General features: G+C 49.5%; 1 protein-coding gene across 1 annotated transcript in view; it reads right to left on the minus strand.

The window, feature by feature from the left end:
• LOC147107936 (interleukin-12 receptor subunit beta-1-like) overlaps window positions 1–26,398 on the minus strand; it is a 182,232-nt gene that overhangs the window by 29,265 nt on the left and 126,569 nt on the right. The window contains exons 9-10 of the mRNA XM_086005973.1: window positions 14,435–14,645; window positions 2,618–2,803 (exon numbers count right to left, since the gene is read on the minus strand). Of these exons, the coding sequence (XP_085862099.1) occupies window positions 2,618–2,803; window positions 14,435–14,645 (397 nt within the window). The remainder of the gene's footprint in view (window positions 1–2,617; window positions 2,804–14,434; window positions 14,646–26,398) is intronic.

Here is a 26,398-nt window from a genome sequence, read left to right on the forward strand (position 1 = left end):
GTAAACTGGAATCGGGGGAAAACTCTCCACTGGCTGGAGTCATACCTAACACAAAGGAAGATGGTTGTGGTGGTTGGAGGTCAATCATCACAGCCCCAGGACATCGCTGGGGATGTAACTGGTAAAATAGATAAGGGAGAACCAGTGGATGTGGTGTATCTGGACTTTCAGAAGGCTTTCGATAAGGTCCCGCATAAGAGATTAGCGTGTAAAGTTAAGGCACATGGGATTGGGGGCAAGGTATTGACTTGGATAGAGAACTGGTTGGCAGACAGAAAGCAAAGAGTTGGAATAAACGGGTCTTTTTCCGAATGGCAGGCAGTGACTAGTGGGGTACCGCAGGGATCGGTCCTTGGACCCCAGCTATTCACAATATATATAAATGATCTGGACAAGGGAACTAGATGTAATATCTCCAAATTTGCAGACGACACAAAGCTGGGTGGGCGTGTGTGCAGTGAGGAGGATGTCGAGAAACTCCAGGATGATTTGGACATGTTGGGTGATTGGGCAGAAACATGGCAGATGCAATATAACGTGGATAAATGTGAGGTTATCCACTTTGGTGGCAAAAACAGGAAGGCAGATTATTATCTAAATGGCAATAGGTTGGAAGAAGGGGAAGTGCAACGAGACCTGGGTGTCCTTGTGCACCAGTCGCTGAAGGTAAGCATACAGGTGCAGCAGGCGGTTAAGAAGGCAAATGGTATGTTGGCCTTTGTAGCGAGAGGGTTTGAGTACAGGAACAAGGATGTCTTGCTGCAGTTCTACAGGGCCTTGGTGAGACCACATCTTGAGTATTGTGTGCAGTTTTGGTCGCCTTATCTGAGGAAGGATGTTCTTGCCATGGAAGGAGTGCAGTGAAGATTCACCAGGCTGATACCTGGGATGGCAGGAATGACGTATGAGGAGAGATTGGGTCGATTGGACTTGTACTCGCTGGAGTTTAGAAGAATGAGAGGTGATCTCATTGAAACTTATAAAATTCTGACAGGACTGGACAGACTAGATGCAGGAAGGATGTTCCCGATGGTCGGGGAGTCCAGAACCAGGGGACACAGTCTAAGGATAAAGGGTAGGCCATTTAGGACAGAAATGAGGAGGAATTTCTTCACTCAGAGAGTGGTGAACCTGTGCAACTCTCTACCACAGAAGGCGGTGGAGGCCAGTTCATTAAATATATTCAAAAAGGAGTTGGATATATTTCTTAAGGCTAAAGGGATCAAGGAGTATGGGGAGAAAGCAGGGACCGGGTACTGAATTTGGATGATCAGCCGTGATCGCATTGAATGTCGGAGCAGGCTCGAGGGGCCGAATGGCCTACTCCTGCTCCTATCTTCTATGTTTCTATGTTTCTATCGCTGCAGGAATTCCTCAGGGCAGTGTCCTAGGCCCAACCATCTTCAGCTGCTCCATCAATGACCGTCCCTCCATCATAAGGTCAGAAGTGGGGATGTTCGCTGATGACTGCACAGTGTTCAGTGCCATTCTCAACTCCTCAGATAATGAAGTAGTCCATGCCCGCATGCAGCAAGACCTGGACGACATTCAGGCTTGGGCTGATAAGTGGCAGGTAACATTCGCGCCACAGAAGTGCCAGGCAATGACTATCTCCAACAAGCGAGAGTCTAACCACCTCCCCTTGACATTCAATGGCATTACCATCGCCGAATCCCCCATCATCAACATCCAGGGGGTCACCATTGACCAGAAACTTAACTGGACCAGCCACATAAATACTGTGGCAACAAGAGCAGGTCAGAGGTTGGGTATTCTGTGGCGAGTGTCTCACCTCCTGACTCCCCAAAGCCTTTCCACCATCTACAAGGCACAAGTCAAGAGTGTGGTGGAATACTCTCCACTTGCCTGGATGAGTACAGCTCCAACAACTTAAGAAGCTCGTCACCATCCAAAGCAGCCCACTTGATTGGCACCCCATCCACCACCTTAAACATTCACTCCCTCCACCACCGGCGTACCGCGGCTGCAGTGTGCACCATCTACAAGATGCACTGCAGCAACTCGCCAAGGCTTCTTCGGCAACACCTCCGAAACCCACGACCTCTTCCACCCAGAAGGTCAAGGGCAGCAGGCGCATGGGAACACCAGCACCTCCAAGTTACCTCCAAGTCACACACCATCCTGACTTGGAAGTATATTGACGTTCCTTCATCGTCGCTGGGTCAAAATCCTGGAACTCCCTCCCTAACACCACTAGGAGTACCTTCACCACACGGATTACAGCAGTTCAAGAAGGCAGCTCACCACCACCTTCTCAAGTGCAATTAGGGATGGACAATAAATGCTGGCCTTGCCAGTGACGCCCACGTCCCATAAACGAATAAAAAAAAGATGGGCACAGATTTGGGAGGCGACAACATGTTCAATGATTTAGGAGAGGAAAGGGCCATTGGAGACGGGGTGATAGTTTGCTAGGACAGAGGGGGCTGAAGACTATGTTACGATAGTGGAATAGAGAGAGTGGAAAAGTGGAGGGTGTGAGTCCACACAGGAGTGCATAACTGTCAATAGGTGAGCAAGTAATACCGGTTGATAGGGGCTGGGCATTACCTATCGACAGGTGGGTGCTAGCTCTTGTTAAGTGAGCAGATATTACCTGTCGATAGATGCCTACCTGCGTTCTTCTCGATTTTCAGTCGCTTTATGGATTGACAGGTGTTGTTCAGAATGGTCCTTACTGACACCAGCTCCAGGACAATGCAGTAGTATTTGATGTTCTGGCAAATCCACGAGGCTTTCAAGGTACGGTTATCGATGACAGTGATATTCAGGTTTGGTGTTTCTGTGCGAATAAAGGAGAGTGAAATAAGTGAGCGATAAACCCAATAACATAACGATACAGTCCGAGAGGTTTCAAGATCTGGTACTGTGTAATGAGACAGAATTAATAAATGATCTCATTGTAAAGGATCCTCTGGGTAAGAGGGATCATAACATGGTTGACTTTCAAATTCAGTTGGAGGGTGAGAAAGTTGTATCTCAAACCAGTGTTCTGATCTTATACAAAGGCAATGACAATGGCATGAGGGCAGAACTGGCTAAAGTGGACTGGAAAAATAAATTAAAAGATAAGACAGTTGAAATGCAGTGGCAGACATTTAAGGAGATATTTCAGAACTCTCAACAGAAATATATTCCAGTGAGAAAGAAAGATTTTAAGAGAAGGGAGCACCATCTGTGGCTAACTAAGGAAGTAAAGGATGGTATCAAATTGAAAACGAAGGCATACAATGTTGCCAAGATTGGTGGAAGGCCAGAGACTAAAAAAATAATAAAGAGAGAGGAGATGAATTATGAGAGTAAACTGGCAAGAAATTTTAAAACAGATAGTAAGAGCTTCTACATGTATATAAAAAGGAAGAGAGTAGCTAAAGTAAACTTTGGTCCCTTAGAGGATGAGAATGGGGAATTAATAATGGGGAACGGAGAAATGGCAGAGACTCTGAACAAATATTTTGTATCTGTCTTCACGGTAGAAGACACTAACAACATCCCAATAATGGATAATCAAGGGGCCACAGGGAGGGGGGAACTAAAGACAATCACTATCACTAAGGAAAAAGTACTTGGTAAAATAATGGAACTAAAAGACGACAGGTCCCCTGGACCAGATGGCCTGCATCCCAGGGTCTTAAAAGAAGTGGCTGCAGAGATAGTGGATGCATTGGTTGCAATATACCAAAATTCCGTGGACTCTGGAGAGGTCCCAGCGGATTGGAAAACTGCAAATGTAAAACCCCTATTTAAGAAAGGAAGGAGACAGAAAGCAGGAAACTATAGACCAGTTAGCCTAACATCTGTCGTTGGGAAAATGCTGGAGTCCTTCATTAAGGAAGCGATAGCAGGGCATTTGGAAAATCATAATGCAGTCAAGCAGAGTCAGCATGGTTTTATGAAAGGGAAATCATGTTTAACAAATTAGTTGGAGTTCTTTGAGGATGTAACGAGCAGGGTGGACAAAGGTGAACCAGTGGATGTGGTGTATTTGGATTTCCAGAAGGCATTCGATAAGGTGCCATATTAAAGGTTATTGCACAAGATAAGAGCTCATGGAGTTGGGGGTAATATATTAACATGGATAGAGAATTGGCTAACTAACAGAAAGCAGAGAGTCGGGATAAATGGGTCATTTTCCTGTTGGCAAACGGTAACTAGCGGGGTGCCACAGGGATCGGTGCTGGGGCCTCAACTATTTACAATCTACATTAATGACTTGGCTGAAGGGACCGAGTGTATTGTAGCCAAGTTTGCGGATGATACAAAGATGGGTGGGAAAGCAAGTTGTGCAGAGGACTCAAAGAATCTACAAAGGGATATAGACAGGCTAAGTGAGTGGGCAAACATTTGGCAGATGGAGTATAATGTGGGAAAGTGCGAGGTTATCCACTTTGGCAGGAAAAATAAAAAAGCAAATTATTATTTAAATGGAGAGAGATTACAAAATGCTACAGTTCAGAGGGACCTGGGGGTCCTTGTGCATGAAACACAAAAAGTTAGCATGCAGGTACAGCAAGTAATCAAAAAGGCAAATGGAACGTTGGCCTTTATTGCAAGGGGGTTGGAGTATAAAAGCAGGGAAGTCCTGCTACAACTGTACAGGGTATTGGTGAGACCACACCTTGAGTACTGCGTACGGTTTTGGTTTCCTTATTTAAGGAAGTATATATTTGCATTGGAGGCAGTTCAGAGACGATTCACTCGGTTAATTCCAGAGATGAAGGGGTTGACGTATGAAGAAAGGTTGAGCAGGTTGGGCCTATACTCATTGGAAGTTAGAAGAATGAGAGGTGATCTTATTGAAACATATAAGATAACATTTTGGAAGGGGAGGGTGAACAGCCAGTTGTCGTGATGCATATAGGTACCAATGACATAGGTAAAAAACGGGATGAGGTCCTAAAAGCTGAATATAGGGAATTAAGAGGTAAATTAAAAAATGGGACCTTAAAAGTAGTAATCTCAGGATTGCTACCAGTGCCACGTGCTAGTCAGAGTAGAAATAGAATATTTCAGATGAATACGTGGCTAGAGGAATGGTGCAAGGGGGAGGGATTCAAATTCCTGGAGCATTGGAACCGGTTCTGGGGGAGGTGGGACCAGTACAAATCGGATGGTTTGCACCTGGGCAGGACTGCGACCGATGTCTTAGGGGGAGTGTTTGCTAGTGCTCTGGGGGGGGGTTTAAACTAAAATGGCAGGGGGTTGGGAACCTGAGCAGGGAGACAGAGGAAAGGGAAACAAGGATAGAAGCAAAAGATTGGAAGGAGAAAAACAAAGGTGGCAGTCAGAGAAATCAAGGGTTTAAATCAAACATGGCCACAGTAAATAATAATTCTAAAAGGTGTAAGAGTGTTAAAAAAACAAGATCTGAAGTCCTTGGGGGAGAAATTCGGTTGGCAGCGCCTCCAATTAGCGCCTAAAGAGGCCGAGAAGTGGGGCGTTAGCCAATTTTTGGCCGGGCGCAGTGAACCCAGCGCCTCCTGCCATATTGAGTGGGCATTTTGCGCCGGCGCTAAACCTTAGCGCCCGCTCGTAACGTCATTTCAGTGTGCAGCGCCTTTTGGGCGCCCCGGACCGGAATTTCAGTGTTGCGCCCCTCCGTTCCGCCTGGCGCTAATAAGGACTGCTTACGTGGAACGTTCCCCAGTCGCTCTCGGGCTAGGGGGGTGCTCTTTAAAGGGGACTGCACTGGTATAAAAGCGGCAGCCATTTTGGGAGCACAACTTCCTCGAGACTTTCACAGAGTTGCTGAGCTGCACTCTGAGAGCCATTGCACCAGTGAGCCAGCGTTGGCCAGAGGAACTTCAGCCTTCTGACCATCACCTTGCTGCTGGTGAGCATTTACGTTTACAATTTCTTGTGCGCTATTATTATGGGGGCTGCATTGGAGGGGAACGTCCTGCTGCTGAACCATCTGGAAAGGGCACAGAGACGCAGGGAGAGAGGGGCAGGAATGGCCAGAAGGAGGAGGGCCAACAGACGTTGCCACACCAGACCTTACGCTGCCAGGGTTTTCCGACAGCAGTTCTCTTACTTGAACATGTCAGAGGAGCAGTGTCTTAGAAGGCTGCGCTTCAGAAAGGAGGTGGTGACTGAGCTGTGCCAGCTGCTTCAGCCAGATCTGCAGCCTCAGATAAGGTGCAGGACCTCTCTGTCGGTGGCTGTGAAGATGACTGTTGCCCTGAATTTCTATGCGAGCGGCTCCTTCCATGCCGCAACTGGGGACATCGCTAACATATCGCAGTTTGCGGTGCATTGCTGCATCCGTCAAGTAACAGATGCCCTATTTAAAAGGAGGCGGCAGTACATCTCCTTCCCTGTGACACTGGAGAGCAGCGGGAGCGCGCAGAGGGCTTCGCAGCAATAGCGGACTTCCCCATGGTGCAGGGCGCCATTGACTGCGCGCACGTGGCTTTGCGGGCGCCTGTTTTGAATCCGGAGGAGTTCCGCAACTGCAAGGGGTTCCATTCCTTGAATGTTCAGCTGGTCTGTGACCACCGACAGCTGATCCTTGCAGTCAATGCGCAGTTCCCTGGCAGCAGCCACGATGCCTTCATCCTGCACCAGACTTCAGTTGCAGACCTATTCGAGGCCCCGGCTCACCCAGGAGGCTGGCTTCTCGGTGACAAGGGCTACCAGCCATTGAAGCACCAGTGGAGGAGGAGGAGGAGGAGGAGGAGGAGGAGGAGGAGGAGGAGGAGGACCAAGACAGGAGGGAGGTACAAACTGGAAGGGCCGTCCGTCAGAGGCTGATAACAAGCCGCTTCTAGGCCCCTCTGACGGAATGCTTGGTGCCATTCGATGAGGAGGAATGGAACCGTCCGGATAACCCAAAGCCTATGAAGGGCAGTGAATGTAAATATCAGACATGGCCAATGTAAATTTAAAAAGTTGTTTATTTTGCAAAATGTGCTTCCTTCCAACATGACAAAGCAATGGCAACAGAAAGCAAAACGAACACACTAACACATAAGTGACTCGCACACCCGGGAGACTATCCAAAACATTACTAACATTCAGACCAGCATCCACGGCCTTGATTTTTACAAATAAGACGTCTCAGCTGCACCTTCTACTCTTTCCCCCTTGATGGTGATCTACTTCTCTTGCGAGATCGGCCCCTTCCCTCCCTGCAGCTCCTCCGTAATGGGACCCCAGTGGCTGCATCAAGGCTGGGGGAGGCCTGCTGGCTGTCCGAAAGCGCAGATGCCCCTGAGGGACGTCCTGGACGACCTCTGGCCTTGGAGGGCCCAGATGCTGACTGCTCCAACTGTGCATGGGTGGAAGCAATCTGTCCTGCAGGTGGTGGCAGCTGCAGTGGAGACGTGCCAACGGTGGCATGAGGAATGCTGACATCCTGAGAGCGGACAGCAGCTCCCTGGTCGACCGACACACTGGCACTCTGACGGGGCAGCACCGCAGCATGCGCACCAATCGGCTGGTCCACAGATTGATGCCCTGCTGTGGTGCTGCAAGGGCCCCGGGTAATCCTGCTTGATCCAGCGAGGGCAGCAGCAGTCATTGGTCGCGTGGCCTCAATATGCGTCTGCATGAGACCAGCGAGTGACTGTGTGGCATTGAGCTGAATACTCAAGATGTGGTCTCACCAAGGCCCTGTACAACTGCAGCAAGACATCCTTGTTCCTGTACTCAAACCCTCTCGCTACGAAGGCCAACATACCATTTGCCTTCTTAACCGCCTGCTGCACCTGCATGCTTACCTTCAAGGACTGGTGCACAAGGACGCCCAGGTCTCGTTGCACTTCCCCTTCTCCCAATCTATTGCCATTCAGATAATAATCTGCCTTCCTGTATTTGCTACCAAAGTGGATAACCTCACATTTATCCACGTTATATTGCATCTGCCATGCTTCTGCCCAATCACCCAACCTGTCCAAATCATCCTGGAGTTTCTCGGCATCCTCCTCACAGATCACACACCCACCCAGCTTTGTGTCTTCTGCAAATTTGGAGATATTACATCTAGTTCCCTTGTCTAGATCATTAATATATATTGTGAATAGCTGGAGTCCAAGGACTGATCCCTGCGGTACCCGACTAGTCACTGCCTGCCACTCGGAAAAAGACCCGTTTATTCCAACTCTTTGCTTTCTGTCTGCCAACCAGTTCTCTATCCAAGTCAATACCTTGCCCCCAATCCCATGTGCCTTAACTTTACACGCTAATCTCTTATGCGGGACCTTATCGAAAGCCTTCTGAAAGTCCAGATACACCACATCCACTGGTTCTCCCTTATCTATTTTACCAGTTACATCCTCAAAAAATTCTAGTAGATTAGTCAAGCACGATTTACCTTTTGTAAATCCATGTTGACTTTGTCCGATCCGGTCACTTTTTTCCAAGTGATCTGCTATTACATCTTTTATAATGGACTCTAGCGTTTTCCCCACTACCGATGTCAGGCTTACCGGTCTGTAATTCCCCGTTTTCTCTCTACCACCTTTTTTGAAATGTGGGGTAACATTAGCTACCCGCCAATCCATGGGTACTGTTCCAGATTCCATCGAATGTTGGAAGATGATCAGCAATGTATCTACTATTTCTAGGGCCACTTCCTTAAGTACCCTAGGATGGAGATTATAAGGCCCTGGGGATTTGTCGGCCTTCAATCCCATCAATTTCCCTAACACCATTTCCCTACAAATGCTGATTTCTTTCAGTTCCTCCCTTTCATCAGACCCTATGTTCCCCGACATCTCTGGGAGGTTATTTGTGTCCTCCTTTGTGAAGACAGAACCAAAATATGTATTCAATTGGTCAGCCATTTCTTTGTTCCCCATTATAAATTCCCCTGATTCTGACTGCAAGGGACCTATGCTTGACTTCACCAATCGTTTTCTCTTCACATATCTATAAAAGCTTTTACAGTCAGTTTTTATGTTCCCTGAAAGCTTACTCTCATATTCTATTTTCCCCTTCTTAATTAATCCCTTTGTCCTCCTTTGTTGAATCCTAAACTGCTCCCAATCCTCAGGTTTACTGCTTTTTCTGGCCAATTTATATGTCCTCTCCTTGGATCTTATGCTATCCCTAATTTCCCTCGTTAGCCACGGTTGAGTCGCCTTTTTTGTTTTATTTTTATGCCAAACTGGGATGAACAAATTCTGTCGTTCATCCATGCGGTCTTTGAATGTTTGACATTGCCTATCCACCGTCAACCCTTTGAGTAACATTCCCCAATCAATCATACCCAACTCATGCCTCAGTCCATTGTAGTTTCCTTTATTTAAATTTAGGACCCTAGTCTCTGAGTCAACAACTTCATTCTCCATCTTAATGAAGAATTCGATCATATTATGATCGCTGCGACCCAAGGGTCCTCGTACAACAAGATTGCTAATTAATCCTTTCTCGTTACATAATACCCAGTCTAAGATGGCCTGATCTCTGGTTGGTTCCTCGACATATTGGCCCAGGAAACCATTCCGTATACACTCCAGGAATTCCTCCTCCACAGTATTGTTACTAATTTGGTTAGCCCAATGTATATGTAGATTAAAGTCACCCATGATGACTGCTGTGCCCTTATTGCACGCTTCTCTAATTTCCCTTCTAATGCCATCCCCAACCTCTGTATTACTGTTTGGAGGTCTATATACCACTCCCACTAACGGTTTCTGCCCCTTGGTATTTCTCAGTTCTACCCATACAGATTCCACATCATCAGAGCTTCCTTACAATTGTGGTAATCCCTTCTTTAACCAGCAATGCTACCCCACCTCCCTTTCCTTTTTGCCTATCTTTCCTGAATATTGAATACCCCTGGATGTTGAGTTCCCAGCCTTGGCCACCCTGGAGCCATGTTTCCGTAATCCCAATCAAATCATATTCGTTTACCTCTATTTGCGCAGCTAATTCATCCACCTTATTACGAATGCTCCTCGCATTAAGACACAAAGGGGGAGAAATTGGGTATGTAGCGCCACCTATTAGTGCCTAAAGAGGGCAGTCAGTGGCTGTAACGCCACTGGCCGCGCCTCCCGTGATATTCAGCGGGGGCGCTAATGGTGGCGTTAGCCTGTTGCGCTGCGCCGCCACCGATGATGTCATCGGTGTGCGCAGCGCCCCATTAGCGCCCCGATCGCGATATTTGGTAGCGAACGCCAATGTAGCGCCGTTCGCTACCCGCGCCCGGTTCACGGGGCCTTGCTGTGCCGGCAGTGGCGCAAGTTAAGGTGGAGGTGCGGGGCGGCCGCCTTTATCGGTGGCCGCCTGCCAGCACCTCCGTCCCCGGCCTCCTGACCCCTCCCCCCGCGGCATTGCCGGCTGTTTCCCGAGAGCCTGGCACTTCTCCTCGGTGCTGGGCTCTTTTGCTGGCACTCGCGATCGGGGATCGCGCTGTTGCAGGCACCTCCCCCTTAACAATGGGAGGAAGGCCTGCAGTACCGCAGCGTGCCGTGCCGCAGCGTGTGGCGCTGCGGCACCTTGCGCTGCGATATTCAGTTTCAGCGCCCTAAGAGGGACGCGGAGCGCCTTGAGCCTCGCCCCGTCTCCCTCTAGGGGCGCTGAAACTGAATTTCTGACGTTTGTTAATGCGCCGAACGCTGCGCAAAAATCAGCGCCCAGGCGAACTTGGCGCCACTTTGGCGCCTCAACACAATTTCTAGGCCAAAGCCTTCAGGCTTATTTTTTTAATGCTCTTAGACCTATTAGAATTATTATTTACTGTGGCCATGCTTGATTTAAACCGTTGATTTCTCTGACTGCCACTTTTGTTTTTCTCCTTCCTGTCTTTTGCTTTTATCCTGGCTTCCCTTTCCTCTGTCCCCCTGCTCAGGTTCCCAACCCCTTGCCATTTTAGTTTAAACCCTCCTCCAGAGCACGAGCAAACATTCCCCCTAGGACATCGGTCGCAGTCCTGCCCAGGTGCAAACCGTCCGGTTTGAACTCGTCCCACCTCCCCCAGAACTGGTTCCAATGTCCCAGGAATTTGAATCCCTCCCCCTCGCACCATTCCTCTAGCCACATATTCAGCTGAAATATCCTTCTATTTCTACTCTGACTAGCACGTGGCACTGGTAGCAATCCTGAGATTACTACCTTTGAGGTCCTATTTTTTAATTTACCTCCTAACTCCCTATATTCAGCTTTTAGGACCTCATCCCGTTTTTTACCTATATCGTTGGTACCTATATGCACCACGACAACTGGCTGTTCACCCTCCCCTTCCAAAATGTTCTGCAGCCGCTCTGAGACATCCTTGACCCTTGCACCAGGGAGGCAACACACCATCCTGGAGTCTCGTTTGCGGCCGCAGAAATGCCTAACTATTCCCCTTACAATAGGATCCCCTATTACTATAGCTCTACCCCTCTTTTTCCTCCTGTCCTGTGCAGCAGAGCCACCCCTGGTGCCAGGAAGTTGGCTGCTGCTGCCACCCGAGAGTGGTGAACTTGTGGAATTCTCTACCACAGAAGGCAGTGGAGGCCAATTCATTAAATATATTCAAGAAGGAGTTAGATATATTTCTTAAGGCTAAAGGGATCAAGGGATATGGAGAGAAGGCAGGGACAGGGTACTGAATTTCGATGATCAGCCATGATCTCATTGAATGGTAGAGCAGGCTCGAGGGGCCGAATGGCCTACTCCTGCTCCTATCTTCTATGTTTCTATACTGAGGGGGCTCAACAAGGTAGATGCAGAGAGGATGTTTCCCCTCGTGGGGAAATCTAGAACTCGGGGGCATAGTTTCAGAATAAAGGGTTGCCCTTTTAGAACTGAGATGAGGAGGAATTTCTTCTCTCAGAGGGGTGTAAATCTGTGGAATTTCCCTGCCCCAGAGAGCCGTGGAGGCTGGGTCATTAAATACATTTAAGGTGGAGATAGACAGATTTTTACAAGATAGAAACATAGAAGATAGGAGCAGGAGTACGCCATTCGGCCCCTTGAGCCTATTCCGCCATTTAATGAGATCATGGCTGATCATCCAAACTCAGTACCCTGTCCCTGCCTTCTCCCCATATCCCTTGATCCCTTTAGCCTTAAGAAATATATCTAACTCCTTCTTGAATATAGTTAATGAATTGGCCTCAACTGCCTTGTGTGTTAGAGAATTCCACAGGTTCACCACTTAAGGGTTAAGAAATTCCTCCTCATCTCAGTCCTAAATGGCTTACCCCTTATCTGTGACCCCTGGTTCTGGACTCCCCCGCCATAGGGAACATCCTTCCTGCATCTAGTCTGTCTAGTGCTGTTAGAACTTTATGAGTTTCAATGAGATCCCCTCTCATTCTTCTAAACTCTAGCGAATATAAGCCCAATCGACCCAATCTCTCCTCATACGTCATTCCTGCCATCCCAGGTATCAGTCTGGTGAATGTTCACTGCACTCTCTCCATGGCAAGAACATCCTTCCTCAGATAAGGCGACCAAAACTGCACACAATACTCAAGGTGTGGTCTCACCAAGGCCCTGTATAACTGCAGCAAGACATCCTTGTTCCTGTACTCGAATCCTCTTGCTACGAAGGCCAACATACCATTTGCCTTCTTAACCGCCTGCTGCACCTGCATGCTTACCTTCAGCGACTGGTGCACAAGGACACCCAGGTCTCGTTGCACATCCCCTTTTCCCAATCTATTGCCGTTCAGATAATAATCTGCCTTCCTGTTTTTGCCACCAAAGTGGATAACCTCGCATTTATCCACATTATGCTGCATTTGCCATGCATCTGCCCAATCACCCAACCTGTCCAAATCATACTAGAGTTTCGCTGCACAGCACACATGCCCACCCAGCTTTGTGTCGTCTGCAAACTTGGAGATATTACATCTAGTTCCCTCGTCTAGATCATTAATATATATTGTGAATAGCTGGGGTCCTAAGATAAGGGAGTGAAGGGTTATGGGGAGTGGGCAGGGAGTGGCTTTGAGCCCAAGGTCAGCCATGATCTTATTGAATGGCGGAGCAGGCTCGAGGGGCCAAGTGGCCTATCCCTGCACCTATTTTTTATGTTCTGATGTTCTAAGACTTTCAGATAGAATTTCCAAATTCCTCTGGGAGAGTTCCTGATCTCTCGATGTTTCTCCAGTCACAGTAGGAGAATGGGATGACCCTTGCGATAATTACTGGCATGTATTTTTGACAGGGATTCTACCTCATAAATGATGCAATAAAACAATTTTTGGTTTCATGTCTGGGATTTTTATGGGGTTTTGAGGTTTGTTTCTGTACATTTTTCTAAATAAATGTTTGATCGAACATTTGATGCCGTTCAGAAGTGGAGATATCAGAAGGGATATCAGACTGGGCAGAGGGACTGAGCTGCCCTGAGAGCAACCCAGCTTCAATCAGCCTCAAGAAACTGTGCCAGTGTGGCCTGGGTAACGGACCCTCACCCAACACACCCACACACCTCCTCTCCCCCCAGCCTCCCCCATCTTCTCCCCCAGCCTCCTCCACCTTCTCCCCCAGCCTCCCCACCTTCTCCCCCAGCGTCCCCCACCTTCTCCCCCAGTCTCCCCCACCTTCTCCCCAGCCTCCTCCATCTTCTCCCCCAGCCTCCCCCACCTTCTCCCCAGCCTCCTCCATCTTCTCCCCCAGCCTCCCCCACCTTCTCCCCCACCTCCTCTCCCCCCAGCCTCCCCCACCTTCTCCCCCAGCCTCCCCCACCTTCTCCCCCAGCCTCGCTCACCTTCTCCCCCAGCCTCGCTCACCTTCTCCCCCAGCCTCCCCCACCTCCTCTCCCCCCAGCCTCCTCCACCTTCTCCCCCAGCCTCCCCCACCTCCTCTCCGCCAGCCTCCTCCCCCACCTTCTCCCCCAGCCTCCCCCACCTTCTCCCCCAGCCTCCCCCACCTCCTCTCCCCCAGCCTCCCCCAACTTCTCCCCCAGCCTCCCCCACCTTCTCCCCCAGCCTCCCCCACCTCCTCTCCCCCCAGCCTCCCCCACCTCCTCTCCCCCCAGCCTCCCCCACCTCCTCTCCCCCAGCCTCCTCCCCCACCTTCTCCCTCAGCCTCCCCCACCTCCTCTCCCCCCAGCCTCCCCCACCTCCACTCCCCCAGCCTCCTCCCCCACCTTCTCCCCCAGCCTCCCCCACCTTCTCCCCCAGCCTCCTCCAGCCTCCCCCATACCTTCTCCCCCAGCCTCCCCCACCTTCTCCCCCAGCCTCCTCCCCCGGCATCAATTCCCAAGGACTGATTGGAGTTTGAGACCTGTCAAGTTGGAACATGGACCATTGAATGACAAAGCTTTGACACCCTGACTGAGGCCTGGGATTCACTGCACTGCTGACAGCCCGCCGTCCCCCAGAGCCCGGGCCCACACCGCACACAGCCCGGACCCCCAGCATGGACCCCCAGCCCGGGCCCACAGTCAGGCCCACAGTCAGGCCCACAGCCGCCGCCCTCCCCCACAGCCCGGGCCCGCTCTGCCCGCCCCCTGGCCGGTTTGTACCTGCAGGCGGTGCCGGCGGGATGGAGACAGTCTTGGCCATTGATTTTCCTATACTGTTGACGGCCTCAATGGAGATGTTGTAGGGGGCCAGCGAGATGGTGGCCCAGTAGCTCGAGGTGTTGTTTAGTTTTTTGGTGAAGCTGGTTTTATTCAGAGCCGGCTGGAAGGTCAGTTCGTAGCCGGTCACCCGGACACCCGCTTCAGCCGGAGGCTGAGGAAAGAATCCATCGTTAGTGAAGTGAAAAGCAAAACGAGCTTTTCAGGTAAAGAGTTTTTTTTTCAATCAAATCAACTTTTATTGTCATTGTTAGTGCACAAGTGCAGTACAATGAAATGTAGGCTTGCGGCTCCCGAGAGTGTACAATTTGGATTAGGACACTTAAACATTTCAACATACATTTGTACATATATATTAGCATAAATATGACCATAATAAAGTTACATGAGTTAGGCCGATGATTCAGTCCTTGGCCCAGAAACAGGCTCATTCCCCGGAGGGGAGGACACTGGGCCCCTCGCCCGGCCCCCGGGCCGCTCGCCCCATCCCCCGGGCCCCTCGCCCATCCTCCCGGGCCCTCGCCCATCCCCCGGGCCCCTCGCCCATCCCCCCGGGCCCCTCGCCTATCCCCCCGGGCCCATCCCCCCGGTCCCTCACCCAGCCCAGGGCCCCTCGCCCATCCCCCCGGGCCCCTCGCCCATCCCCCGGCCCCTCGCCCATCCCCCGGCCCCTCACCCATCCCCCAGCCCCTCGCCCATCCCCCGGCCCCTCGCCCGGCCCCTTGCCCATCCCCCGGCCCCTCACCCATCCCCCGGCCCCTCGCCCATCCCCCCGGCCCCTCGCCCATCCCCCGGGCCCCTCGCCCAACCCCCAGCCCCTCGCCCAACCCCCGGGCCCCCTCGCCCAACCCCAGGCCCCCGCGCCCAACCCCCGGCCCCTCGCCCAACCATCAGCCCATCCCCAAGCCCCTCGCCCATCCCCCAGCCCCTCGCCGCTCGCTCATCCTCAAGCCCTCACCTCAGCTCCACACGAGCCTCCTCCTCTCACTATCAGCATATCCTTCTATTCCTTTCTCCCTCATGTGTTTATCCAGCTTCCCCTTAAATGCATCTCTGCTATTCGCCTCAACCACTCCTTGTGGGAGCGAGTTCCACATTCTCACCACTCTCTGGGTAAAGAAGTTTCTCCTGAATTACCTACTGGATTTATTAGTGACTACCTTATATTTAAGAAAGAACAAGAAATACTTGAAAAATTGTTTTTTAAAATTAGAACAACACAGATTCCAGGGCGATATGATAGACGTGTTTAAACAAATGAAAGGACGGGCTGGGGTGGAGAGAATCAGACCGTTTCCAGCAGCTGACGGTCTCGAACGAGGGGCCACAGATACAAGATTAAATGTGAGAGATTTAGAACAGAGGGCAAGAGAAACAGAATTTGTTCATCCCTGTTTGGCATAAAAATAAAACAAAAAAAGTGACTCAACCGTGGCTAATGAGGGAAATTAGGGATAGCATAAGATCCAAGGAGAGGACATATAAATTGGCCAGAAAAAGCAGTAAACCTGAGGATTGGGAGCAGTTTAGGATTCAGCAAAGGAGGACAAAGGGATTAAATAAGAGGGGGAAAATAGAGTATGAGAGTAAGCTTTCGGGGAACATAAAAACTGACTGTAAAAGCTTCTATAGATATGTGAAGAAAAAAAGATTGGTGAAGCCAAGCGTAGGTCCCTTGCAGTCAGAGTCAGGGGAATTTATAATGGGGAACAAATAAATGGTAGACCAATTAAATACATACTTTGGTTCTGTCTTCACAAAGGAGGACACAAATAACCTCCCAGAGATGTCGGGGAACATAGGGTCTAATGAGAGGGTGGAACTGAAAGAAATCAGTATTTGTAGGGAAATGGTGTTAGGGAAATTGACGGGATTGAAGGCCGATAAATCCCCAGGGCCTGATAATCTCCATCCTAGGGTACTTAAGGAAGTGGCCCTAGAAATAGTAGATGCATTGCTGATCATCTTCCAACATTCGATGGAATCTGAACAGTACCCATGGATTGGAGGATAGCCAATGTAACCCCACTATTCAAAAAAGGTGGTAGAGAGAAAACAGGGAATTATAGACTGGTAAACCTGACATTGGTAGTGGGGAAAATGATAGAGTCCATTATAAAAGATGTAATAGCAGATCACTTGGAAAACAGTGACAGGATCGGACTAAGTCAACATGGATTTACAAAAGGTAAATCGTGCTTGACTAATCTACTGGAACTTTTTGCGGATGTAACTGGTAGAATAGATAAGGGAGAACCAGTGGATATGGTGTATTTGGACTTTCAGAAGGCTTTCGATAAGGTCCCACATAAGAGATTAGCGTGTAAAGTTAAGGCACATGGGATTGGGGGCAAGGTACTGACTTGGATAGAGAACTGGTTGGCAGACAGGGAGCAAAGAGTTGGAATAAACGGCTCTTTTTCTGAGTGGCAGGCAGTGACTAGTGGGGTACCGCAGGGATTGGTGCTAGGACCCCGGCTATTCACAATATATATAAATGATCTAGGCGAGGGAACTAGATGTAATATCTCCAAATTTGCAGACGACACAAAGCTGGATGGGCGGTGTGTGCTGTGAGGAGGATGCCGAGAAACTCCAGTATGATTTGGACAGGTTGGGTGATTGGCAGAAGCATGGCAGATGCAGTGTAATGTGGATAAATGCGAGGTTATCCACTTTGTTGGCAAAAACAGGAAGGCAGGTTATTATCTAAATGGCAATAGATTGGGAGAAGGGGAAGTGCAACGAGACCTGGGTGTCCTTGTGCACCAGTCGCTGAAGGTAAGCATGCAGGTGCAGCAGGCGGTTAAGAAGGCAAATGGTATGTTGGCCTTCGTAGCGACAGGGTTCGAGTACAGGAACAAGGATGTCTTGCTGCAGTTGTACAGGGCCTTGGTGAGACCACACCTTGAGTATTGTGTGCAATTTTGGTCGCCTTATCTGAGGAACGATGTTCTTGCCATGGAGGGAGTGCAGCGAAGATTCACCAGGCTGATACCTGGGATGGCAGGAATGACGTATGAGGAGAGATTGGGTCGATTAGGCTTATACTCGCTGGAGTTTTGAAGAATGAGAGGGGATCTCATTGAAACTTATAAAATTCTAACAGGACTAGACAGACTAGATGCTGGAAGGATGTTCCCGATGGTCGGGGAGTCCAGAACCAGGGGTCACAGTCTAAGGTTAAAGGGTAAGCCATTTAGGACAGAGATGAGGAGGAATTTCTTCACCCAGAGAGTGGTGAACCTGTGGAATTCTCCACCACAGATGACATTGGAGGCCAGTTCATTAAATATATTCAAGAAGGAGTTGGATATATTTCTTAAGGCTAAAGGGATCAAGGGATATGGGGAGAAGGCAGGGACTGGGTACTGAATTTGGATGATCAGCCATGATCTCATTGAATGGCAGAGCAGGCTCGAGGGGCCGAATGGCCTACTCCTGCTCCTATCTTCTATGTTTCTATGTATCTAAACCACTTCACACAGCGAGTTGTGAGGCTGTGGATTCACTCGCAGGGTTAATGGTCGAGGCAGAAACTGTCAACATTCAGGATTAGATTGGAGAGGCGGATGGAGGAATATGGGAACAGGGCGGGTAAATGGAATGGAACTATTTACTCACGTGGAGGGCAAACCGGCAGACTAGTTGGGCCGAATGGCCTCTTTCCGTGTTGTAATGTCTGTATTTACTCCATTAACACTGATAGATGAAGCTCTTAATGTTTCAGCACTTTAGCTTGTAACCTGACTGTCCAAATACATCAGGTGTAGCAAGAGAGAGAAAACGCCTTTCTGCAGTTTGGTGGGCTAACTCCAGTGGTGACATTATTCATTTTCATTGAAGCATTTTCACAGTCAGATCACAGGTGAAGCATTACAATAAGAATTTATTAAAAGATATAGTGGAACAGAGACAGAGATAGAGAGAGACAGACAGACAGAGGGAAACAGACAGACAGAGATAGAGACAGAGAGAGGGGGAGAGACAGAGAGGGGGAGACAGAGAGAGGAGGAGACAGAGAGCGAGGGGGAGACAGAGAGAGGAGAGACAGAGAGAAGGAGACAGAGAGAAGGGGAGACAGGAAGAGGAGAGACAGAGAGAAGGAGAGACAGAGAGAGGGGGAGAGACAGAGCGAGGAGGAGAGATACAGAGAGAATGAGAGACAGAGAGAGGGGGAGAGAAAGCAAGAAGGAGAGACAGAAAGAGAGAGACAGAGAGTGGGGGAGAGAGAAACAGAGAGGGGGGAGGGAGAGAGAGGGGGAGAGACCGAGAGAGAGAAGGAGAGACAGAGAGAGAGAGGGAGAGGACTGTCGTATGAGGAGAGATTGGGTCGACTAGGCCTGTATTCACTAGAGTTTAGAAGAATGAGAGGGGATTGTAGTGTCCGAGTATAAATAATACACAGACTGCAGGAGAACAATAATAACAGGTATTTACTGAAGAGAGGGTAACTTAAGACTGACATACAGAAGCCTGCTATGGCTTTATATACAGGGGTGGTCACTGCCGGTACTGCAGTATAGAATCAGTTCTTCTCTTAAAGGTACATACACAACAATTCCTCCCCTTTTAGATAAACAGTACATAACATTCATTTAACAACTAAATAATAACTAATTACAATTTTCCCTGTACTATATACATCAACTGAAATAATCATTTATAAGTTCAGTCTTTGAGGAGGCTTCCTGATCCTGACTGGATAGCGCCTTCTCGAGTATCCTGTGCTTGCGGCGGAGTTGATTCTGGTTCATTGTCATTGGTTGGTTCGTCAGCTTCCAATACCATTGCTTCTGAGGTAGACGCAATCTGTACTTCGGGTTGATTACCAGGTGCACCTGCTCGTGGTATGGGTTTGGCTTGTTCCTGTGACTCTAGAATCTGGTCAGCATGGCATCTCACGATGCTCTCTCCAATGTCCACTGTGTACATTAGTGGTCCCTGCTGTGTGCATATCGTTCCAGGCTGCCATTTTTCTGTTCGGTAGTCGCGGGCCAAGACTGGTTGCCCTATCTTGAAGCTCCTGGTTGGCTTCTCATTTATGTGCTGGAATTGCTTATCCTCAACATCTTGTCTTATGTTTGGTTTGAGCAAATCCAGGCGACATCTTAGCCTTCGGTTGAAGAACATTACGGCTGGAGCTTGGTTGGTGACTGCATGTGTCGCATTCCGGTAAGCAAACAAGAAATTATCCACCTTGTGTTGTAGTGGTATGTCATCATTATACATTGCCTTTATGGCCTTTTTAAAGGTCTGAACAAACCTCTCAGCCAATCCATTTGTGGCTGGATGATATGGGGCAGATGTGTAATGTTTCACCCCATTATTCCTCAGAAACCTCCGGAAATCCTCGGACACAAACTGTGGCCCATTGTCGGAGCAAATCTGTTCTGGCAGGCCATTCCTGGCGAAGATGGTCCGTAGGACTACAATAGTTTTCTCCGTGGTGGTGGAGGACATTTTGATGACCTCTGGCCATTTCGAATGGGCGTCCACAGCGATTAGGAACATTGAGTCCATAAATGGACCAGCAAAATCTATGTGTACCCGTTGCCATGGAGACGAGGGCCACTCCCATGGATGTAGCAGGGCCTGTGGTGGAGCGTTTTGGACCTTCTGGCATCCTGTGCATCTCTTGGTCATATCCTCGATTTCTTGATCGATTCCCGGCCACCACACAAACGCCCTGGCTAGGCTCTTCATTTTTACCCCTCCCAGATGACCCTCATGAAGCTCATTGAGCACTCTATCTCTCAACTTGGGTGGAATTACCACTCGGGATCCACACATCAAGGTCCCTCGGCACACTGACAGCTGTTCTCTCCTTGGCGAGAATGCTGGCAACAGTGAGCCGCCATGTGCTGGCCATCCCTTCACCGTCAAATCATAGACCCGAGAGAGTGTTGGGTCATTTCGGGTTTCCTTCTCTATACTTGAGTTTGTAACAGGTAGACATTCGACTATGGTCGCATGGAATATCTCAACAGGGTCCACTGCAGGTGCTTCCTCTACCATAGGCAACGGTAGGCGCGACAGCCCATCAGCGTTTCCATGCTGTTTCGTACCCTTGTACTCTATGTCGTACTGATGTGCCCCTAGAAAAAGTGACCATCTTTGCAGCCGTTGCGCCGTCATCACCGGAATGCCCTTCTTTGGGTTGAAAATGGAGACCAGGGGCTGATGATCAGTCAGTAGGGTGAATTTCTGCCCTTGCAGATAGTGATTGAACTTCTTCACCCCCCACACCAGGCTAAGTGCCTCCCTGTCAATCTGGGCGTAGTTACGCTCGGCTGAGGTTAACGAGCGCGACGCAAAGGCTATTGGCCTCTCTGAACCGTCAAGGAATTTGTGTGACAGCACCGCTCCAATGCCGTAGGGAGACGCATCACATGCTAACCGAATCGGTAGTGTTGGATTGTAGTGGGCCAATACTTCTTTTGAAGTGATTAGGCATTTACATTTCTGAAAGGCACGCTTACACTCATCACTCCATTTCCATGTTACTCCAGTTTACAGTAGGGCGTTCAGTGGGTGCAGGATTGTAGATAAATTCGGCAAGAACTTATGGTAATAGTTCACCAACCCGAGGAACGACCTCAGTTGCGACACATTTTCCGGTGCTGGAGCCTTGACTACAGCCTCAATCTTGTCCGGCGACTTATGCAACCCTTCCTCATCAATCATGTGGCCACAATACGAGATTTGTCTCCTGAAGAACTCGCATTTGGGGCGGTTGGCTCGTAGCCCATATTCCTGTAATCTCGTGAGCACCTGCTCCAGGTTGGCAAGGTGTTCACTGTCATTTTCGCCTGTAACCAGGATGTCGTCCAAATAACACTCGGTCCCCGGGATCCCTTGCAGGACTTGTTCCATCGCCCTCTGCCAAATAGCCGGGGCTGATGCTACCCTGAATACCAGTCGATTGTACTGGTAAAGGCCTTTGTGAGTGTTTATCGTGAGGTATTTCCTAGATGCTTCTTCCACCTCCATTTGCAGATACGCTTGGGCCAGATCAATCTTTGTGAAGCATTTCCCTCCAGATAGTGAGGCGAAAATATCTTCTATCCGTGGAAGTGGATATTGTAATGTGTGCAGGACTGGGTTCACAGTTACCTTGAAGTCCCCACGGATGCGAACCTTCTTCGGTTCCCCAGGCGTGCTGCTCAATGATTTCTTCATTACAGGAATGATGGGTGTGGCCCACTCGCTCCAGTCCACCTTGGACAGCACACCCGAACGCTCCAGACTCTCCAGCTCTGCTTCAATGGCTGGGCGGATCGCGTAAGGTACCGGTCTGGCCTTAAAAAATTTTGGGTTTGCGTTATCTTCGATTTTTATCGTTGCCGTTACTCCTTTTAGAGTCCCAAGTCCTTGTTGGAACACCTCTTTCGCGTCAGTTAGAATCTATGACAGTCGTCCAGGTGTGACGTCATCATCCTTTTTATCAGTCACAGTTAGCGGCTGAATGGAATGCCAATCCAATTGTATTTTTCGGATCCATTCACATCCCAATAATGGTGGTCCTCCATCTGGTAGTATATATAGATACAGTTTCTGTGTTTCCTTGCCGTTGTATTCAACTGGCACCCTTATTTTTCCTCTGGGGTAGACTTTTTGCCCCGTGTATGTCTTCAATACAATGGACGTGTCCTTCAAGGCTATGTGTGAGAATAGCCGCTCATAGTCTCGTCGATTCATGACAGTTAGGGCTGATCCTGTGTCCAATTCCATCTTTACTGGGGACCCTGCTATCATGAGGGTGACCCAAATGGTTCAGTGATCCTCCTTTGCGATCACGTTGTGTAACTTTAGACAACGTAGTCTCCTGCTCCCGGAGTCCTTATCACTCTCCTGATCTTCCGAACTACTGTCTGTCAATTTCTTTACTTTTTTGTACTTTTCCTTAGTAGTTCTTGTAGTGTTGGTTTTCTTTCCCGACCTGCAGACTCTTGCTATGTGTCCCATTTTCCCACATTGCCTGCATACTTTGTCCTTAAACCAGCAGTCCTTCTGATCATGGGTTGTTCTGCCGCAGCGATAGCACTTTTCTGCTCCATACGCCATTTTGTTAACGCTGTATTCCTGTGGTTTCTGTTGTATTTCCACAGCTCCCCGTGCTGCTGCATCATAGGATACTGCCACGCTGAAAGCCTGTTCTAGCGTCAGGTCCTTTTCCGAAAGTAGTCATTTCTGGGTTCCTTCACTCTGGAGCCCGCAAACTTATTCCGTAAGGTGTCTGCCAGTCCTGCTCCTAATTGGCAGTGCTTCGATAACTTGCGTAGTTCCGTAAGATAGTCAGCATTGCTCTCATCTTTGTGCTGGTTTCTTTTATGGAACTTGAATCTTTCTGCTATCAGCAGCGGTGTAGGGTTTAGGTGTTCCTGTAAGATATGAACAATCTCCTCAAAACTTTTCTCCATTGGTTTAGCTGGGGTAATTAAATTCCGCAATAGGCCGTACGTTCTCGCGCCCATCAAATTTAATAATATCGACGCCTTCTTTCCATCGGCCACCTCATTTGCCTTGCAGTACACTTCAATTCTTTCCACATACTTGGTCAAGTCTTCTACCTCGTTGTCGAAAGCAGTGACACTGCCACTTTTCGGCATCTTGGGTGATTTAAAATGGCGCCTCCCGCGCTTTTTCTTCTTCACCAATGGATTAAAATGGCGCCTCCCGCGCTTTTCCTTCTTCCCCAATGCAATAAAATGGCGCCTCCCGCGCTTTTTCTTCTTCCCCTTGCTGCCACGCTGCTCCTAGCGTTCTGCAGGGTAATGGCGGCGACCCACGGCTTCGGCGCGTCTCACTTTTCCTTCCCCTTGTTTTATTTTCGCTACGCTGCCCGGTTCTTGAGCACCGACCGCGCCCTGTGCGCTCCACCCTCTCTCTCTCTCTTTTCCTCCCGACGACGCTGCACGGCCCCTTTGCAGAGCCGCTCGATCGAGCTCAAGCCCGCCGCAGTCCGGAAGGGTCAGCGCACTACCTGCTACCAGCACGATTTGCTGGAACACCTTGACTGGGGAGCCAAGCCCAGCTCTCCACAGCCTCTCCTGCAACTCTCCGAACTCCGATGGATCCTTGGGCGGCTGCCTGCGGTCGACGCCTGTTGTTCTGACTTCGACCTCCAAAAGCTTCTTCTCAGGGAAAGATCCCCGTGAGGTGATGCAGTACTGCAGGTGAATTCGAACCTGTTTGTTGCCAATGTAGTGTCCGAGTATAAATAAATACACGGACTGCAGGAGAACAAAAATAACAGGTATTTACTGAACAGAGGGTAACTTAAGACTGACGTACAGAAGCCTGCTATGGCTTTATATACAGGGGTGGTCACTGCCGGTACTGCAGTATAGAATCAGTTCTTCTCTTAAAGGTACATACACATCAGGGATCTCATTCAAACGTATAAAATTCTGACAGGGCTAGACAGACTGGATGCAGGGAGGATGTTTCCCCTGGCTGGGGGGTCTAGAATGAGGGGTCACAGTCTCAGGATACAGGGTAGGACATTTGGGACTGAGATGCGGAGAAATTTCTTCACTCAGAGGGTGGTGAACCTGTGGAATTCTCTACCACAGAAGGCCGTGGAGGCCAAGTCACTGAATATATTTAAGAAGGAGATAGATAGATTTCTAGACACAAATGGCATCAAGGGGTATGGGGAGAGAGCGGGAATATGGTATTGAGATAGAGGATCAGCCATGATCATATTGAATGGCGGGGCAGGCTCAAAGGGCCGAATGGCCTCCTCCTGCTCCTATTTTTCTATGTTTCTATGAGAGGGAGAGACAGAGAGAGTGAGGGGGGAGAGACAGAAAGAGAGGGAGAGACAGAGAGAGAGGGGGGAGAGACAGAGAGAGAGGGGGAGAGACAGAGAGAGGGGGGAGAGACAGAGAGACAGGGGGGAAGAGACAGAGAGAGAGGGGGAGAGACAGAGAGAGGGGGGAGAGACAGAGAGAGAGGGGGAGAGACAGAGAAAGAGGGGGAGAGACAGAGAGAGGTCGATAAGGTCCCGCATAAGAGATTAGCGTGAAAAGTTAAAGCACACTGGATTGGGGGTAAGGTACTGTCTTGGATAGAGAACTGGTTGACAGACAGGAAGCAAAGTGTTGTGTATGTACCTTTAAGGGAATAACTGGTTTTAGACTGCAGTACCGGCAGTGACCACCCCTGTATAAAAGGCCCTAGCAGGCTTCTGTATTTCAGTCTGACGTTGCCTCCTGTTCAGTAAAGTACCTGTTAAACTGTTCTCCCGAAGTCCGTGTATTATTGAGGCGCGGACTTTACAGTGGCGACGAGTAAGTTCGAACTCACCTGCAGTGTGGCATCATCTCACGGGGATCTCGCCCTGAGAGGAGGGTTCTTGGAGGTCGTAGTCTGAGCAACAGGCGTCGACCGAGGGCAACCGCCCAAAGAATTCATCGGTGTTCGGAGAATTGCGGGAGAGACTGTGGAGAGCTGTGTTTGGCTCCCCAGTTAAGGTGTTCCAGCAAATCGTGCTGGTAGCAGGTAGTGCGCTGACCCTTCCGGACTGCGGCGGGCTCAAGCTCGATCGAGCGGCTCTACAAAACGGGCCGTGCAGCGTCGCCGGGAAAAGAAAACAAGAGAGAGAGAGGGTGGAGCGCACAGGGCGCGGTCGGTGCTCAAGAACAGGGCAGCGGAGAGAAAATAAACGGGGGGAAGGAAAGCGAGATGCGCCAAAGCTGCGGGTCGCCGCCATTACCCTGTAGAATGCTAGGAACAACGTGGCAGCAAGGGGAAGAAGCAAAAGCGCGGGAGGCACCATTTTATCCCGTTGGGGAAGAAGCAAAAGCGCGGGAGGCGCCATTTTATTCCATTGGGGAAGAAGCAAAAGCGTGGGAGGCGCCATTTTAAATCACCCAAGATGCCGAAAAGTGGCAGTATCACTGCTTTCGACAACGAGGTAGAAGACTGGACCACGTATGTGGAAAGAATTGAAGTGTACTGCAAGGCAAATGAGGTGGCCGATGGAAAGAGGGCGTCGGTATTATTAAATCTGATGGGTGCGAGTACGTACGGCTTATTGCGGAATTTAATTACCCCAGCTAAACCAATGGAGAAAAGTTTTGAGGAGATTGTTCATATCTTACAGGAACACCTAAGCCCTACACCACTGCTGATAGCAGAAAGATTCAAGTTCCGTAAAAGAAACCAGCACAAAGATGAGAGCAATGCTGACTATCTTACGGAACTACGCAAGTTATCGAAGCACTGCCAGTTCGGAGCAGGACTGGCAGACACCTTGCGGGATAAGTTTGTCTGCGGGCTCCAGAGTGAAGGAACCCAGAAACGACTACTTTCGGAAAAGGACCTGATGCTAGAACAGGCTTTCAGCATGGCAGTATCCTACGAAGCAGCAGCACGGGGAGCTGCAGAAATACAACAGAAACCACAAGAATACAGCGCTAACGAAATGGCGTATGGAGCAGAAAAGTGCTATCGCTGCGGCAGAACAACCCATGAGCAGAAGGACTGCTGGTTTAAAGACAAAATATGCAGGCAATGCAGAAAAATGGGACATATAGCAAGAGTCTGCAGGTCAGGAAAGAAAACCAACACGACAAGAACTACTAAGGAACAGTACAGGAAAGTAAAGAAACTGACAGACAGTAGTTCGGAAGATCAGGGGAGTGATAAGGACTCCAGGAGCAGGAGACTAAGTTGTTTAAAGTTACACAATGTGATCGCAAAGGAAGATCACCGAACCATTTGGGTCACCCTCATGACAGCAGGGTCCCCAGTAAAGATGGAATTGGACACAGGATCAGCCCTAACTGTCAGGAATCGACGAGACTATGAGCGGCTATTCTCACACATACCCTTAAAGGACACCTCCATTGTATTGAAGACATACACGGGGCAAAAGGTCTACCCCAGAGGAAAAAT

This window comes from Somniosus microcephalus, chromosome 13 (genome assembly GCF_052327205.1).
Source record: "Somniosus microcephalus isolate GS21.2 chromosome 13, FLI_Smic_1.0, whole genome shotgun sequence".
Taxonomy (NCBI): domain Eukaryota; kingdom Metazoa; phylum Chordata; class Chondrichthyes; order Squaliformes; family Somniosidae; genus Somniosus; species Somniosus microcephalus.